This window comes from Falco punctatus (assembly GCF_963210335.1).
Source record: "Falco punctatus genome assembly, chromosome: Z".
NCBI classification, from domain to species: domain Eukaryota; kingdom Metazoa; phylum Chordata; class Aves; order Falconiformes; family Falconidae; genus Falco; species Falco punctatus.
The window spans coordinates 39420193-39438967 of record NC_137586.1 but is presented as its reverse complement, the minus strand read 5'-3'; the positions used below and the strand labels follow the sequence as shown (position 1 = coordinate 39438967).

The 18775-nt window shown below is 38.9% G+C and overlaps 1 protein-coding gene across 1 annotated transcript in view; it reads left to right on the top strand.

Annotated features, from left to right (window-relative positions):
• TMC1 (transmembrane channel like 1) overlaps window positions 1–2405 on the top strand; it is a 79257-nt gene extending 76852 nt beyond the window's left edge. Inside the window, exon 19 of the mRNA XM_080373371.1 lies at window positions 899–2405. Within this exon, the coding sequence (XP_080229497.1) occupies window positions 899–1167 (269 nt within the window). The 3' untranslated portion in view covers window positions 1168–2405. The remainder of the gene's footprint in view (window positions 1–898) is intronic.
• The last annotated feature ends 16370 nt before the right edge of the window (window positions 2406–18775 follow it).

Below are 18775 nucleotides of genomic sequence, written 5' to 3'. Positions count from 1 at the left end.
AAGAAGAATACATTTATGTCAGACCACAGTCTTCCTCACTGTCATGACTGCTTCCTTTGCCACAATGTCCTGAAAGATACTCATAATGAGAAATCACCAGTATTAACCTAGTCTCCAGTCCACTTTTCTTTCTTTGGCTTCTTTAAGAAATACTGTAACATTATTCCACACTAGGCAATACCAAAACAAAAACCCCTGTAATAGGGCTATAATGAATGGCAAGATCCCAGCCACAAAAAAACCCTCACTTAAAGCCAGGTCCGAATGTCAGTGATCCCGCTCACAAACAAATTTGGTCCAAAACTTGCACCTTGCTATTGCATTTTGTTGATCCAGGACTAGTCAGGACAGCATTTCTCCTCTGTGCTATGTTCACCAGGAGAATGTATAGTGAAAACACAGTATGGTAACAATCCTTTTCAGAATGTCTAGCTCGATCATGCAGGTTTCAGTCCATCTTGAAGGAATTCACAGACTGTTTCCTTTCCCTGGTCACTGTTAGACTTTCCTCATCATGTATGCATGCCATATATCCAGTATAGGCTCAAGCCTAGCAGAGAAACCCAGATTGGAGATGACTGTCTTTGGAAGAACCACTTGCAAGGTGTGTCTGCAGCCTCAAACACACGCACTTAAATTTGAAATTGCTACCTTCATCTTCATTTACAGGTGATATCTAAGTGCATCTAGATACTTGGGAAAAGCCTCCACTTCACCCTGTCGTTGGGGCCTTGCAGAAAGGACTGGAGGGAAAATGTGCTGCAAAGATCATGAAGGGCAGGGGAGGCCACAGACTTTCCACCACGCTGGAGTGGACATGTGGCTGCAGGATTTCTCTCTCATGGGATTTCTGGTTTGCATGTTCATTTTCTAACTCTATTCTCCAAACACATTTCAGACAACAAGAAAGAACAGGGTGGCAATGAAGCAAAGAAGACAGGCCAGCCACAAGAAGACAGCTCCTCTCAGGCACTCCAGCATCCAGGCCTTGCCCCGAATGGCCTCTATCCCCTGCACAGCAGAGGAGGAAACCTTCCTCCCCCATCCATAGCTGTGATGAGGCCACCAGGGCCCAGGGGCTATGGAATGCTGGGCTATCCACCTGGGAGCCCACGCTTCCCTGGGGCACAGCCAGGAATGCCCAGGGCCCCTCCCAACTACAGATAAAGACCCTCCAGCACATTGTGATATGATGATGGACACTGAGAGCCAGAAGAGTGGTCCTAAACCCACACACACTCCTGCAAGTGCAGAAACCTGCTGTGTTCGTTGTAAATTTTCATGTGCATAAAAGTTACCTATCTGCTTCAGTTTTTGCAGGACGGAAGGCTTCAGAAGAAAACATCACATATGTCTTGCAATTGAAGGGCTTACAAAAATGCATTATCTGTGTCAATAGGTAACTAAACTTTGGGATGTTTATTGGAAGGTATTGATTAGAAGAATGAAAAATATCTTGTATTTAGTTGAATATTTTCTTAAAAGCCTGAAAGTGTGTCCCTAACATCTTTTCCTTTTTCCTAGAAGCACAGTACACTCAAAACATTGCTTTGTACAAAGGATATGAGTCAGTTATATTTAAACATTGCATATAGATTGTCTTCTGCAGGTCATATATGCATACCCGAAGATTTCAGATTGTACATGGGAAACAAGGATCTTTTCAAAAGCTGAGTGATTACCTCTAAAATCTTTGGGAAAGTGTTAAAACAGTAAAAGAAAAGCAAAATTCAGCCTGTTGCTATGAAGAAAACTCTCATTACAGCACCACTTTCAGCTAATAATAGTTTTATCACATTCTGGAAGACTAAAAATAAATTTTAAAAATCAATGAAGTGGTGAAGAAATATCTCCTGTGCAGAAAACCATATTTGAGGAATAGAGGTAGGCAGTTATGCAATAATTCCCCCAAGATGTTCATTAGGATTGTGTTATGGCACAGAAACACTTATTATTGCATAAGAATTTGTGTTGTATAATCTGCTCTGAAGATTTATCATTGTATACTTGTATTGATCACTATAGAATCTAGGGTGGAACAGGTCCTTGGTCTGATAGGTCTTGTGGAAACACAGGATAGATAAAAGCCCATGTGCGAGCTGATGTTATTTATTCAAATGAGACAGCTTTAATTTTATGTTCTGATTTTACTTCCTTGTCCAGAATTTGGGTCTTGTTAATTATTTAAGGATTCACAAGATTATTAAAAAAACCCCCCTGTCTTCTGAAAAAAAAAAAAAAAAAAAAAAGCAATACCTTTGGGGGCCTTCTGTATAATAGAGGTCCATTTTGTATGGTAGAAAAACTTGAACTATATGTCAGTATAAAAAAAGTCTGTGACACCATAAACCAATTTCCATGTAATTAAATTGTGGAACTCACTGAAAAAGGCTTACACACACCCCACCCCCCCCCCCCACCCCCCCAGTATAGACTATGTACCCCCATAAAACACAAAGACCCAGATGCAATTTCCAGCTCAAGTAGTCTTTAAATCAATTGCAAGAATATGGGAGGGTAAACCAAGGGGAAGTTCAGTTTATACTTGATTTGACTCTTGTACTGCCTCCATAAGCATCTGATATCAGCTGGAGATAAGATATCCATCAATCAGTCAGACCTTCATTGAGCACCAGCATGGCTGTTCTGCATGTAAAGTCTGTGGGTATTAAAGGCTTTCTCATTGTTAGCAGGCTTACTATTTCATTCTGTGGGATTTCTTTACATCATGAATGGGAGAGAGACACAGCAAAGAATCCACCCACTGAAGTTGTTCTGAGGAACTTTCTGTTAGATCTGTTTGCTGTAATGATTTTCATCAATAAATGTGTTCTTAGAATGCACATATATGCAGTCATGAGCATGTAATAGCCAACATGAACAATAATAAGACTAGGTGTTGCTTGTGCCCTGTGATCAGCATCAGCTTGCTGTGGCTGAAAATGAGATATTTATTCCTATTCTTTGGTACTTCTAAGTGAAGGTCTTTCATCACTGTTTCGTGAAGCTGTGCTTTCAATGCTTCCTAGCTTAGATCTAATTGTCTGCTTTCTTATTGATAACAGAACATTGACTTAGCAGAGATGTGATCTTACACATTTCAGTATTCTATAGTAAGTCCACCTTTAAGAAAACATACTGTCTACTTGGTAAAAGTAATTTTGAGTTTGTTACAATAATTTTGCATGACTACATTTCATGTTTCCTTTCTGTACAGACTTCCTCTACCCCTCCTATATCTGAATCTTTCAGTTCTAACTTTTTGTCTCTGCTTTTTTTGAAAAAGCACCTCAGTCAGCCTTCATCCACTTACCCACAGACCCACAGACCAAGTCTGAATCTTGTACTGTGTGGAACAGGTAAAAGTACTGTTGACAGTAGGAGTAATGCTTACTATGATTCAAATCACAGCAAATGATCTTGCTTAGAGAATGTATTTTGTTTTCCTTGGTGACACATATACTGTTTTCTTTCTTCTGTGTTGTTAGACCTGCAAACTATGCTTAGGGACCCCTCAGAGCTCTATTATTATTTTACTGATTCAAGGCTCAGTACGTTTTACCATGTCCCAGATCTTCCTCTGCACAATTAAACACTGTCTTAATAGCATTTGGCTGAGCATTTTGTACAATTTTCTGCATAATAAAAGGACACTTCACAATATTAGTGAATTGGTACAGAGAGACCTTTAAAGTATTTTTAAGTTCCTGCAAAAGATTTAATTTCTCACTGATCTGTGAAAATTATAATTACTGTGAAATGATGATTATTGAATACATCTCCTTTTTCCTGTTCATCTTTTTTCTGCATTTGAATTAAATATTTTCACTCAACGACAAAGTCCTACCCTGGGAATGTGCAATGCTCTCAGCTGAACAGGAAGTAAAAGGACATAAATAAAGTTCAGACTTGACTGAATTCAGAGCAAGTGAGAGACAGGACTTTTTATAACATAACCTTTTCAACACTAGATTTATGTTAGCCAAGACCTGAAAATAACATATAATACATGCATTAATACAATACATGGAGATCTATGGAAGCTTAGAGCTGTTCTAAAGCTGATAGAGGTTTAAATCCAAGGAATCATTTTATTACCCTACAATGCTCACCGGAAAATTAGGTACAGTTTTTATCTCTGCTGAATCCTTTGCTTCACTTTCTAGTCCTCTGTGAAAAAAACAGGCTGTTAAACTAATTATGGCTAGAGATTAACTTCAAGCAGGTACCATTAGCTTCATTTGTCCTTTGTTGAAAAATGAGGCTGTATGAGTTCACTATGAACTTTATGCTGCCCATGTCACATAACTAGCCTGTATTAAGTCCTTGAAATTGCTGAATGGACCAAAAAAACCCCAAACCCTAAAATAAAAAAAAAAATAAATTACAAGTATGTGATGACACAAACATCATTCACCTATGTCCTGTAGTAAAGGTTCTTGTAATCTGAGAAGCACCCATGCCCAGTGGTTATAAAAAAGCTATGGAAAACAGTATTTCCCTGTGCTAAAGAATGACATCAGGTCATGACAGAAGGTTCTGTATGGATATGGTAAACTCTGCTTTACCTGCTGTTGACAGTCTATAAAGACTGGACTATAAAAATGTCTGTGTGTGATTGTGCTGTTTAACTGATGTTACCTACCAGGTTATAAACATACTCGGTGGAAGCTGTGCTTCAAATTATTAAAGGCAGGTTAGTAATGAAATGTGTACTTTTCTGTGAGTTCTCTGTTTTCTCCATCTATTTCAGATGAGCAATTGTTTCTAACACATTCATGAACCTAGCTATTAGCTGGTAATCGGGAAGAAGCATTTACCATTACATATCTTGCAAGTGTGAGGGAAAGGGTGCAGTTCTCATTCCCCTGGCAGGGGGAGGCTTTGGCAGTCCACAGAGGGATGCTGCTACACCCCTTCGGTGCATCAGCTACTACTGGGGGACACTTTTTCATGTTTTATTGCTCTTTCTGGTGGGTAGAAGTAAAGGTGTTTCCAGAACGTTGTGTCAGAGGAAACAGCGAGGCAGAAGGATGTAACTCCCTGGTAGCCTACCTGTGTCTGCCTGCTGGCTCAAGAAACATGGGGGTGATTTCAGCAGCAGGCTTCTTCTAGAGGGGCACAGTTCAGAGGGCTTTGCAAGGCATAGCAAGAGAGCTTCATCTGACAGCTCAGTGACGGGGCAGGAGCCTCAGCTCCCTGGGCTGCAGCTGTGTGCAGATGGGCTCTGTCTCACGGCTGATTCAAGCAGTGACACTAAGGCTGTGCACAACGAAAAGGAAACCAGGTCAGAATCAGTAGGATGCCATGGTAATGGTTTGTGACATTCAAAGCCGGCATGGTTGCTTGTCAGATAACTCACTGAAATATTTCACTGGGTGAAACCTGACTGTGTGAAACTGCAGGGCTTTGTCTGCTCCAGTAACTGCTTGGAAGAGAGCATGGGCTCTGAATGAGGGCTGCCACGTCTTCCTAGCCACCTGTTCTCCCTTTTTCTCAGCAAAGGAAACAAGTCACAGCCTTGTCCAACTCTTTCCTGTCCATTTTTAGTTTAGCTTCTTCCACTCAGTACTACAAGCAAACATCTGTCTTTCTCCATCATACTCCATTACATGCAGGCACCAAGTCCTACATACAGCTCCCATATACATACTGTGCATGACAGGTGGCCATTTCCCTAAGTAGCAAGGTTATCCAGGGAATTCCCATATTTCTGTATTAACAAAAGCCACAGAACCAAGGTATTTTTATTGCAGTAAGTCTTTGTCTTAGTGTGTAAACGTTGTGGGAAGAGACTATGTTATAAATTACAGATCCTGTTGACAGCTTGCAAAATGAAATGTTGCTTAGGACCCAAATGTAATACCAGTATCATATTGGGGTATAAATATTCTCTGTGGAGTATTTGCTTGTATTTACACTATTAGAAAATTTAAAGTTAGTGTAAAAAGATGAAAGATGTTTGTCATTAATAATAATTCAAAGCAGGAATAAATATCAGCTCCCTACATGTCTGGAGAACATCTGAAAATACTTGCCTGCACTTCTTTTATCCTGCTTAGCATGGGGATCTAAACAAAGGAGCCTGTATACCACATCGGATTTTTTTTTCTTTTAAACAAAAAGTCTCAGCTGCAGTGCATAGTCTTAGAAAGCTGTGAACCACATCTGCTGAAGTGTTAGCAAAATAATAATAAAAAAATATTATGGCAAAATTTGTCTCAGGGTTTTTTTTTGTCCTTGACTGTTTGTTGGAATTCTTTTTGTGTATTTTTGGATACTGTTTTGTGCAGTTAATGTCACAGCTATGCACTTTTTGCAAAATATTGCGTTCTTAATTTTGAAGTTGTACAAGAAAGGAGGATTTTCAAAACTTATGGTGGATTTTTAGCTAAAATCCATCTTTTTCATTAAGTTTGCAGTAAACTATGTTTATCACTTACCATTTGACTCTTTTGTCTGTGTCCTTGCCAGTTTCCCATAGCTGTGGGGATAGTTTTTAATATTTCAAGTTTTTAATCCCTTGTGAAGAACTTCCTAAAAAAATAGAACCAGAACATTTTCCCCCTCTCTTGGAATTAGATTAGAAAAAAATTTCCAGTAGGTAATCTATAGTCAGCAAACCATTATCTCAAAATACTGGAGCAGGAAACAAACCAATTATATTTGGGATATTTAAACTGCAAAATTCTTAGAGCAAATAGTTTTCAATGAATATAAATTCTACTCACAAAAACTATTAAGTTAAAATTTAAGATTTTCTGACTACATAACTGTACCTGTGTTTATCCCAAGTGATTGACTCCACAAACTAGAAGTCACTTTTATGCAATGAGCTAACCAAAAGACAGTCAAATGGGTAACAGGCCATTAAAACTGTTAGTTTGCATCTCTGATAAAGGATCAGTCTAGGTTTCCCCACTAGACAAAACCTGTTTTCAGACATGGCAAAACGAATAGAAGAAAAAGTGTTATGTAATAATTGTAGTGGGGAAAAAAAACCCCTCTTCAAAATTACTTTCAGAGGTTCTCCAAGCATGAAGGCCAAATCTCCAGCAACACATCAATGTTCACTAGCAGGGTGATATCAATTTAATAGGTATCTTACATAAAGTAACAATTTGATCCTTACAGTGTTGAAGCACAATTTCATTGTAATCAACATGGGATTAATTTCTTTCTTGCTGAAGGTAATTGTGATAGCCAAAACTTTTTCCTTTCTTTCTCTCTTCCTTTCCTCTAGAAGGATGAAGCAATTGTATTCTTTGATATACTACTTCTGTCAAAAGCATTCCCTTCTTTTTTCTTCTTTTTTTTTTTTCTTTCTTATATTCTTTTTTTTCTTTTTTCATTTTTTTTTAATCACCCAATGATTGTTCCAAAGACAGAGCCATGGCTCCCTATACCTTGCATAAAGGATGTTTTTAGAAAGTACACAAGCTATATTCATTTGTTTAAAGGAAATGTATTTAAAAAATTGAGGAGATTTTTCCAAACACCTTGTAAGCCTTTTTATTACTTGTAAACAACTAAGGCTGAGAACCTTTAAAATCTTTTATACCATTCTAAGGGCATTTTCTTACAGTCTGGCATCTTCAGGTATCTCTGATGACCACACATAGCAATGATTCTGATGGACCATGTATCAGCTGATGTTCCTGCTGCAACCAGATTAAAAATATGGAAGTGTGTTTTTCCTTTTAATAAGCAGTTTCTTTTTGTCAAGATCAGCCTCAGTCCTACCTAGCATGCAAAAGCGGATTGACAGATCTGTCTGTGCCACTGCTGCTCTCATGTGCTGGATAAGCATCATGCAGGTAAGTATTCTCAGCCGGTAAACTGTGCTCTCACTAATTTTGTCTGCTAGGGTAAGTTCCTTGGCACTTGGCATTTCCTCTCTCCGAATGAACTTTGCTGCACAGTGGAAAGCAAATACTTTTTCATTTCCACACACACAAAGGAAAGTGATGTAACATGCATTGGAAGTGAGATGTGGGGCATGGTGACAAGTTACTATAAATAGCAGTTTTCAGAGCACTCACTCTCTGTCTAATGTGAGGTTAATTTCATCACCAGGCTAGACTAGGAATAAATCTATCTATTTATCTATAAACAGTCTGTGTCCTAGGTGCTGTGCCAGCTTAGAAAATAGGACACCAGCTATAGCAGAGAACACAAAGCATATTATGTGTTAACATCTGATTTCCCCTCCTGCTTCAGTGTTGCCTTCCAGGGGTTTTCTGAATCACCTGTGATTAAGGCAGGCTGTAAAGGCATCTGCTTTCTACCCCAGCCATCCCCTCCACATCAGGGTGCTGATGGCACTGGGAATCCTGGTCATCAGTTTGCAAGCCCCCATCTTCCATATAGTGCCTTAAATGAGAGAGGGAGCCTAATCTGATTCAGCAAACTAAGCACCAAGGTAGGCAGTCTCTCCATCTCCTGCTTTGTTAATGAATCTTTGGAAGAATGAATTAAATTAAAAGACACTTAGTCACAAGGAAGCCACAAGAAACATTCTTTTGTTTACTGCTGGGCTGTCTTCTGACATTCATTCAGTGAAAATACAAATGCATCACTGTCAGTACATAGCTGCCTCTCACCTTTGCTTGGTCTCCTGTTTGGTTTTGCTTTGCACCAGGCTTTTACAGGTAATTCAGTGGAAGGATGCAGGCACAATGAAAGGTAACAAGAAGAGGGAAGTAGCTTGCCTTCCTTTCTCTGTGCAGCGTTGTGGTGGTGCACTTCTAGTGACAGCCCTGGCTGTAGGCCCTAGTGACAAAGTGATTTGGCCATGTGCTGTGGGACCACCGTGAAGCCGCAAAGGCAGGACCTCTTTTTTTCTGAGACTGCGACACTGTCTGCTCGCAGCTTGGAGAGAGGCTCCCCACCCCTTTCCAGCTCTGCAGCTGGGAAATAAGCTACTCCCTCATGCCACGACAGCCCTGTACCTGGGACAGGGAAGGCACGTTCATGTTTCCTGTCTGTTCATGCTACGTATCTACCTGCTTTCTGTGCAACACGAGGCTGGCAATCCTTGAGTGTTAGGCTGTGCATATTACGCTGATGGCACTGTGTTAGGATGGCCATGATGTGGCTGAGGCAGGACGGGGGGTTCCCTAAGTTTAAGCAGTGCTGTTGAAAGAGCAGTGCCCTGTGCCAGGTACTCTCTTTCTGACATCAGAATTCCTCCTTCTTTTACACATGGGATCAGTTTTCAGTGTCCTGTATACATAGTTTCATTTAGGTCTTTTTCCCCTCCTTCTTTTGCATGCAATATGTATGATTTAAGGAACAAAGGGAGTTTCTTTTGGACTGCATTTTGATGAAGAAAACCCGACAATTCAAAAGTACTTTTTCCTCCCTGCCATATCTAGATAGTGGTTTCTTTGTCTGCCATCTTCTCCAAGTCATTCCCACATGGGAGAACCCAGCATTTCATTTCTGCCTTGATGAACAGCAGAGAGCATCCCCAGTACTCTTGTTCTCTTTTTCTACAGCTTCACTTTACAGTTCACAACAGAATTTGAGTCAGAGGCTAAAATTAGATTTGCTTACTTAACTGAATTTACCTCACTGTGTTATACTTCTCATACTCTCTTCCATGTTGTAATTTTGCAGAATATCATTAGGAAAAAAGCAACTGGTTATACACGGGGTTACTTAGGCCTTTACCTGAGCAAGCCCAGGCTGGATAGATTTACTTTTAAAGATTATGTGATACCTCGATATGACTCTAGTGTTTTCTAACAGTCAGTCATTAACTCTGTGAATCCCACCTTTATCCTGTTTCTTTATCAGAAGGTACCCCTAATCCAAACTAAATTAGGTTGGTAAAATCCCTTTTGTATTTTTATATCTCAGAGTGTTTGAACTAGGAGATAGTTTATCTCAGAGTTCATCAACTTTGACTGAAGAAAGGCAAATATGTCCCTGAATTCTTCCTTGTCTTTCTCTCAGCCTTCAACCATCTCCTGAAATCCTGCTCCTTGCCCATCCTCCTTCCTAACTGTGGACTTCACTTGTAATTTAGCTTCTACCCTATTCACTCTATCACTACAAACTATACATAGATACAGAGATAATAACCCAGCATTTAAATATGAATTTAGTAAACAGCTCACTGCCTGCAGAGGATATCTTGTGTACTCACTTTAATGACTGCTGAATTTAAGTTGAACTTAAGTCATGAAAAAAAATATTTTATTACTATTGTCCTCATCTGCCTAGCTACTTCCTTTTCAGCTATTTTTCTTTGTTAGACTTACTGACTGCATCATGTCTTAAGATATATGTAAATTCTTCGGGGTAGTTTAGACTTTTTACCTGTTTGTAAGGTTCCGAATCTGACTAGATCTTTGAGTGCTACTAGTAAAGTGAACATCTAGGTTTGTGAGTACTTAACTGTTAGTTTCACATTGATATGTGCCATCAGATATGAATTAATCTATTACCTGAATGCATAATAAGAAATAGTTTTAAAACTCAGACTGAAGTAAAAAGTGCCTTTTTCATTTCCAATGCAGTTGCCTAAAAAAATTTACGTGTGTCTTGGTCTTTTCTCCAGCAGAGGTCAGAACAACATAAGATATTGCCCAGCACCTATGTGAGCAGCTGCCTTAGGAAAGCATAAATCCTTACTATTTGATTTTGTAAAAAGTGATAGAACTAAGCTTGCTAGTAGAATTTCAGATCAACTGGGAACTCATGCGAAAGCCAGAAGTTTGCAGATACGATGTTTGTACTAATATCGATAATACAAGCTTTGCTGTGCTGTGGCCATCCAAAAGGAACAAAAAATTCAATAAGCCATCTGAAATACTGCATGGGAAAAAGCAGTGAAAAAAATAATCTTTCCAGAATTTGTGTTTTTCAGGTACAATAACTGGTGGTAGTACAACTGCTTGGGAATAAGTCTGTTGGATTCAGTTTATAAAAGCAGCATTGCTGAATCATATGGTCTGACACATAGGTATTTTGCAGGTCAAAATGTTCCGTCTATTATCTTATTTCAGACATGACAATATGTAATGCTTGTTCAAAAAGTCAGCTTTAAACTTTATTTATAGATACATATAGAAGACAAACAAACTCATCAAAATGAGTTTTCATTTAAAGAGCCTGTATTTGGAAAGGAAAAATCATACTGTGTCTTATATTTAAAGTAACTGAGAAATGATTTTCATTTTACTGGACAAATACATAGATATGTGGTAATATTGAGATAGAAAAGCCTTGTTCAGAATAATTTGGGAAATGTTTTTGCAAAGCAGAAATTTTTGGACAAACTGTAAATTGTTATCCCCTCAATGCAGGTAGCAAACTACCCTGCAAAGAATCCAGCATCATTCCATATCATGGAGCATCCATAAGGGACCAAACACCACAAAAATGAAAGATCACATGCAGAGATATGATTAAAGAGAAAGCCACAGGCTTTAAGAACTGTCACAGAATAGGGCGGAGGGAGAGGTGGTCCTGCTTCACATAAACTGCCCATGTAGGTAAGTACTGCACAGCTTCAAAAGTTGAGACACCCACCACAGAAGGTTACAGGTACCTATCTCTTCTTTTCCACATCATTCCAGGATGAAGAATACATCAGACTGCACCTTTCCATTCCCTAACACAAAACAAGTATAAAAGTGCAGGAAGGATCTTACTTCCAACACAGTGTAAGGCAGAAGGGCCCCCAGGTTCCATGCACAGCAGTGGTATATCTGGTCCTCACTTTGTATTTCAGTCAATTACAACAAATAATTGTGCAGTGGCAAACAATACTGCTCTCAGAGAACCTCTAGCATTGCACTAGAAAAGACAAGTAGAACCTTAACTCCAGCTACCACCATGCGATGTGGAGTAAGTTATTTCTGTACTTCTGTCTTTGGGAGAGTCATGGGCACACTAAAACACCATGGGAGTGTCGCAGCGAGAAACAAGGAAAACTAACTCCAGAGAAGTATGAATACAAAAAATAGCATAATCAGGTTAATTTTCTTCACTGTATTTGTTGCTAGCAATACTTTATTACTTACGTGGTGTTTTTTTGATGTGCCAAAGGGATGTAGCAGAATCGCTTATGCTACATTTTGCATGATGGTATCATCTCTGCATATGTGGTGATTTTGATTACATCCCAGTAAGGCTGCAGGAGACTGTTGCTTGCAACTGCGTTTTTAGTTTGGCTTTTCTAAGTTGAAACCTCTCTGCTGGATGGTCAAGGAATTAGTGGATGTTTTCCCTGTCAGCTGCATGTAACTGAGAGATACAAGGTATGGAGCAGTAGATGAATCCACAAAGATGGGTATTTAACTTCCATTTTCTTTGTATGTATTCAGAATTACAGAATAAAACAAATCCCTTTCTTGCTGCCTTTCCTGAAGTTTGTGTGAAAACATCTTTCCACTAGCAGAGATACCCTGGTACCTCAATGTCTACTAGGGCATGCATAGACTGTTTGGAACTTAATTGTTACAACTGCCAAAAGCTAGGTCATCCAGTATATGCCTAAAATATATGGAGGGTAACAAACTCAAATTCATTAAAACCTAGCAGCTTTAAACATGTAATTGTTGCAGTGTGTGGCTAACACTGTGTGAACAGTTACACCAGTGCTCCCCTTTTTCTGTCCTCGGGTCCTGGTGGTAAATGGATTTATTGTGCAGGACTCCAGTTTCTAACCTGTGGTACCAGCCTTTTCCCAGTGTCTTTTCTCCATGAAATGGCGATACAACAGCCTGCTTGTAAATAGCACTTTCTCTGTTTCTTCTGTTTGACTTCCAACAAAGCATCCTTGTGCCAGAGATTGAGTCAGAATGACTTCAGAGCCTAGTGATTATAGAGGCTATTCCCTGCAAATGCAGGAAGATGACCCCTAGCCTGTGCTATGTTTAGTTGCACCATTATTCTTGAGTGCTTCGAATTGTTAGCTCGGTGCTTAGCATACAAGATTTTGTAGATTTCATTTCAATGTTCTTAATATGCCTACACAGATAGTGAGAGCTCCGGGAACCTCTTGGAAAGGTTCATGGACAGCAGGGTGCCTACCAGTTAGACTGCAGCCCTGAACAGAGCAACTTTTGTGCTACTTTATCAATTTCCTAGGAGTTCACAGGTGTATTCTAGAAGGGATTTCAATGAAGAGTAAATAAAAAAATATATTAAAAAAAAAATCACACAATTGTACTGTAGTTCTACACATAATTTATATGGGATCGGAGCATTAAAAGTATGATTTTTCTCCCAGGCAGATAATGAAATAAAGAATATTTCAATCCTAGGTTAAAATAGATTCCTTCCTGGTTCTGCAGTAACTGTATCATTGTTCGTTCATGTGTTTCTTACTTCATTGACAGATGAGGTGAGTTAAAGTAATGCTGTGCCATCACTGCCTTGAGGCTAGGAACATTTCTTTATATAAATCCTGGTGCAGGTATTCTTTTGACAGATGATTTTTCTTCATATATAGACATATTTTTTTGTTGAGGAAGTGTTTGTATTGCATTTTGACAAAAGAAAAACATATTTACTGTGAAGAGAAAACAAGACTGATCTGTCACAAATGCCATAGCTGTAGAACCAGATTTCACAGATAAGCCATTGTTCAAAGCCTTCTTGAGATCCACATTAATAACTACATCAAAGATTGAGCTGAATGGCATCCTACCCATTAGCTGGTTGTCTGTGGATGACTCTGCTCTTCTACACAGCTATTTCTTAAGTATTAACTAGAAGGGAGAAAATATAAAAAGCCGAAACATAAATGCAATTAATTAGTTCCTCTAACCTGGCTGTATAGGTCCTCAGATAGCTTCTTCTCTTTGCTAACTACGGAGTATCACTGCAAATATTACTGATGTCTGAGGGTCACATTGTGGCTTTTCTGCTGTATGTAGTTGCATTTCTTTTAAGTCTAATATTAACTATGATTTCTCTGAACCTGTGCATTATATTGCATTTGCTCTGTGAATTTTTTTTCTCAATTCTACATACTTTATATATATGTTGATGTCTAGCCTTCTGGGATATGTATTCCTTAAAGAAATACATAAGAAAGTGCTATATAGCTTAGGAGCTGGACTTCTTAGATATCATGGGGTAGAAACTTTGATGTATTGTCACTTTCAAATGTTGCAACCAAAAGTTCATTCATGCAGGTAGTATCATAAAATATCATAATGGCCTTAATTTTCCACCCTGTTCCATAATATGAAACATTTCTTTCTGTCTCTGCAAAAGGTTCAGTGTGTTTTTCTGCATCAAATCCCTGTTGACTTTTCTTCTGACATGTCTTTTCTGTGGGCATATGTCTTTTCTCCCTTCTCAATAAGGTTTCTTAATTTACTCTATACCTTTGCTCCTGATTGTTTTTTTAAGCTTTACTTTTTAGGCCTACAAAGGTTTGGTGCAATAAAAAATTGTCCACCTGCCTTCATCTGAATGTTATGAACAAGATTTGACCTTGGTGTTATGGATTTTGCTAGGTGGCTGTAGCCCACTGCCATGCACACTCACAGATTTGTGTATCCGTGCTTTAGAGCAGCAAGTTTCTCACAGACAACACAATGACTAATAAGTAAACAGATATTTTCTGTTTAATCATGTAATGTCTTATTTATACAATAAGAATTTTAGTTTTAAATATTTAACTTGTTTCTGGATTCTCTCAAGTAATGTGTTCTTTATTCTGTCCTCACATTTGTTATACATTTCCCTGGCTGAATACCATTATTAAAAATTTTACCTTCAAAATAATTTGTTCTGTGTAGCATTCAAAGGAAAGATTAGTTTTAAAGATGTCCATCTGGTTTGTTTAAAAATTAAAGAGCTACAATGCATCTTTCAGATAAAACATGCTTTTGGAAGTTAAAGCAGTAATGTCACCCAAGCAGCCCTGAGGCAGTAAAGCACCAGACCATGATGAATAAATGGTTCTTCTATTCAGAGCATAGCAGTGCTCACAGGAGATGTTTACCTGAATCACATGGATATCCAGAGCTGTCAAAATTAATGCCCGTGACAGCTGTCATTCCTAGAAATCTTCAGTTTAAAAAGTCTTTTTATGGAGGCTGAAATTTTTGTATAGGCTATGAAGTGTTCAGGCTGTTCTCTGTTGTTGACCCGTCACTGCCAGCACGGACAGTGCTGAGGGCTCGATTTAACAGTCAAAAATTATGTCATGCTCTTCTAGATTTGGTGCTTAAAGTTTCAGTCTGTTAGGAACTGATCACTTTAATACACAGCTAGCTCCTCCCATACAACTCTTTATACGACCTGAAGGAACTGCTAATGAGCTGTGCATCTTTTCCTTCCAGCTGCTTTCCAGCTGCAGTAGTGCATAAAAACACATAAAAATTTGAGTCAAACTGACTCATTCTTCTCTCCTCACAGGCAGCTGCTTGTATGCTAGGGAAGTAGGCACAAAAGGAGGCAGTGAAACAGCTATGAACTTGATCTGGGCAGGTATGTTTGGTGTGAAGAAAAAGGCATCTCTATTTTTCTTCCTATATGTTCAGTATGTCAGAAATTTAACCTTCATAATCTCCTTTTATGAAATAAAATTCTGCTGTGTTCTGTTCTTGTAAATATACTCCAGAACACAACGGCTCATATTTGTATATTGCACAGGATTAGTAGGTTTTTGTAAGCAAAGTATTTACAGAAGAACATAAGAATGCAGCAAATAGGCAGTATTTGTGCAACATCTCATAGAAAGTTAGTAATTTGGCTAAATAAAGTTTAAAAAATATTTTCCAGTGTCTATAAAGCCACGTACTTTAGTAGCCCAATTTCTAGCAGTGGATAAGCCAGTGGAGGTTAACTGTTCAGCATACATATTCACAACAGCAGTGAAAAGTGACATATAAAATGTTGAAGGTTTTGCAAGGGAACCCTTGTTTAAAGACAATAGGCTGTGATTCCTGAGATAGTGGGATAATGTCAGACATGATCTGTCTTGTATCGATAAACAGTGGAACGCACGGGCATTTTTCCTTTTGTTAAACAAAACTGAGACCTCTCTGAAGAGAAGTAGAGTAACACAGCACAGGCTAAGGAAACGTTATGGATGAAACGTACACCTTGCTTTGCTAAGTGTAAAGTTTAGGTTCCTAGGATACCTTCTTATGGAGATTGACCTCTCCTTAGTGTTAATGGCATGTTGTACATCGCTTGGGGTTTTTTTTCCCCTTGAGTTTTATTCTTCTCTCTCCCTGTCCTCTTCATTACAATTATTACTGTTATTGTTATTATTATTACTACTTTATTTCAATTATTAAACTGTTCTTATCTCTGTTTCTTCTGATTCTCCTCCCCATCTTACTCGGGGGGGTGGGGAGTGACTGAGCAGCTGCGTGGTATTTGGCTGCTCGCTGGCATTAAACCACAATAGACATTCAACGTGGAAAGACAATTTCCATTAAACATGTCCTTTGTATAGGTGTTAATAGAGAGCCATGGAGCACAGGGGAGTATGTGCATCAAGAGAAGGAGGCTGAAGCAGTAGAAACCTTACTTTTCCCACTGCACGTCAGATGCCGTAAGGGGAGGCTAACAAAGAAGCTGTAGGAGGTGGGGTTTTTTGCTAAGGTGGAATATGGGTTTGTGAACTCAGAATGGTCTTCTCTTCTACCTCCTTACTGTTACTTTTACTGTGATTGTTCCCCCTAATCTGTGATCAAGTCTGAGAACAGGCAGCCAGCAGGTGACGTGGAGAAGGCACTTTGTACCCAAGAGTTTCTTTGTTGTTCTGTTATTTAATTTGGTTTTGTAAAAGATTTTACCTCTTTCTAATCATGTTGTTGCGCTTTTAGACCTCCACAGCCACAACAGTGTTAATGGTGTGTGCTTGTATCTCCTTCCTCCTTCAGATTGAACCTCCCTCATGGCATGTGGATATGTGGAGCTGTGACTTCAGATTCTTTTTGCTAGCTTTAGTTAACCTATGGCCAAGGCCTCTCACACTAAAAAAAACAAAACCCCTTTATTGCTCAGAACATCAAAAAATAAATACTAACATTTATTTTATTTCAGAGAATTTTATCTTAATACATGTAGAAGAAATACATGACAGATTTTCCCTGGAAATTCCTGTAAGAGCCGGTCCAAAGAGAATGATATTGTCTCAACATTGTCAACAGAGACCTGGAGATGGAATGTGGTCCTCATGGACACCAAAATACAAAGACCCTGGGAAGGAGAACTGCATGGTACGAGGAGTACTATGCTGCTCCCTGCTACTTGGGACTGAAAGGAACAACTATGATAAGGCCGCATAACTGCTGTCCAGAAGATGGATCACAACCACTGTTGTAGCAACGAACCAGAAAACTTAAACTTCAGGTGAAATTTCTTGATTATAATATCATTATAATACAATAACATACCTCCTGGTCTGAAGCTGCCTCTAAGTCAAACCACGCCTCGGGCACTCCTCTTTGGATGTGTGTGGTAACCTTTCTCGAGAGGGCAGAAACTGGCAACAATCCATGGGCCAGAGGAGGAGCAAGGTGTGTTTCTTGGCATAAAAGATGGCTTCTTAGCAACCAAACTTTGAAGATCTTCCCCACTAAGGATCATGATGATTGGGAGGACCAGCGGGACGCTGCCTGGACCTGGGACCATAGGGATGCCTTGGACCTGTGGTGGTAGCTATAATCCTCTTTTATTTTCTACTCTACCTTTTCTTCCCTTCCTGTCTCTCTATCACACACAGCTTTACAGGCAAAAAATAAAATTGCTCTGTTTGATCAAAGCATAACCCCTTGGCGTGGTCACCTTGATTTTTTGCACTTCGAGATCATAGTAAATGAACCACCACGAGTCCACGGAGTGGACTGTAACAATTCCCCACTAGGAGAAAACAATAGGCTAAGAATATTGAATAATAATCAGTATATTAATATTGAATAAATAATTTGCAATGAGTGTTGACAGTATATATTAATCATATTCTTCTGATGGATAAATATTTCTAGACAGATCATGATTTTCATGTGTTCATCATCCAAACATATGCATCGGCATTTTTGCCTATAGTTTGAACTTGACCAATGTGTTGTATGAGGGGTCATGCATTGTGTTGAAATTAAGTGTTCTGTTGATTGGTAACTTGCATGGATTCTTTTCCCTGAGGATTTCTGGAGATAAAGAAGGTCATAGAATCTTATGTCTTTTAAAGATTTCCATGAACACCATGGGTAAGCAGGGTCAAAGATTCTTTATGTAAGAGTCAGCTTCCTAACAGGCATTGTGTTTAGCAATACATGCTGTTTCTCCATAATCAGAGTTCTAAAATATGTGTTGATGTGTCTATGCATGGGACATACTTACAGTCCAAATACAATGTTCACATGACACATTTATTCCTTCACACTCATACAAAGTGTTTCGTGGTTCTTGAGCATAGTTAATTGTGGACAGTGTTGCTTGTTCTCATTTATTCACATATTTGCCTGTCAGATATTTTTCCTTTCCAAGGGCAAAAATTAACCTTATTTAAATTTTGCCAGGTTCATTCTGGCTGTCACCACATGGTGTGCTCCTTGGTCCTAAGCATGGTCACTATCTGTAATAAGGAGCTATGTTCAGAACAGATGTAGAATCTGTACTACTGGAGACACCAACCTGCAAGGATCCCATAGGTAAGGCCTTAAGAACGTGTGCCATTTGGCAAAGTATGATACAAAGGCATTATTCTGCTTGCCACAGCTGGATTTGTGCTGTATGGATCATGCTATATTATCATGCTTCTTAATGGTCCCTGAAAGGTACTGGT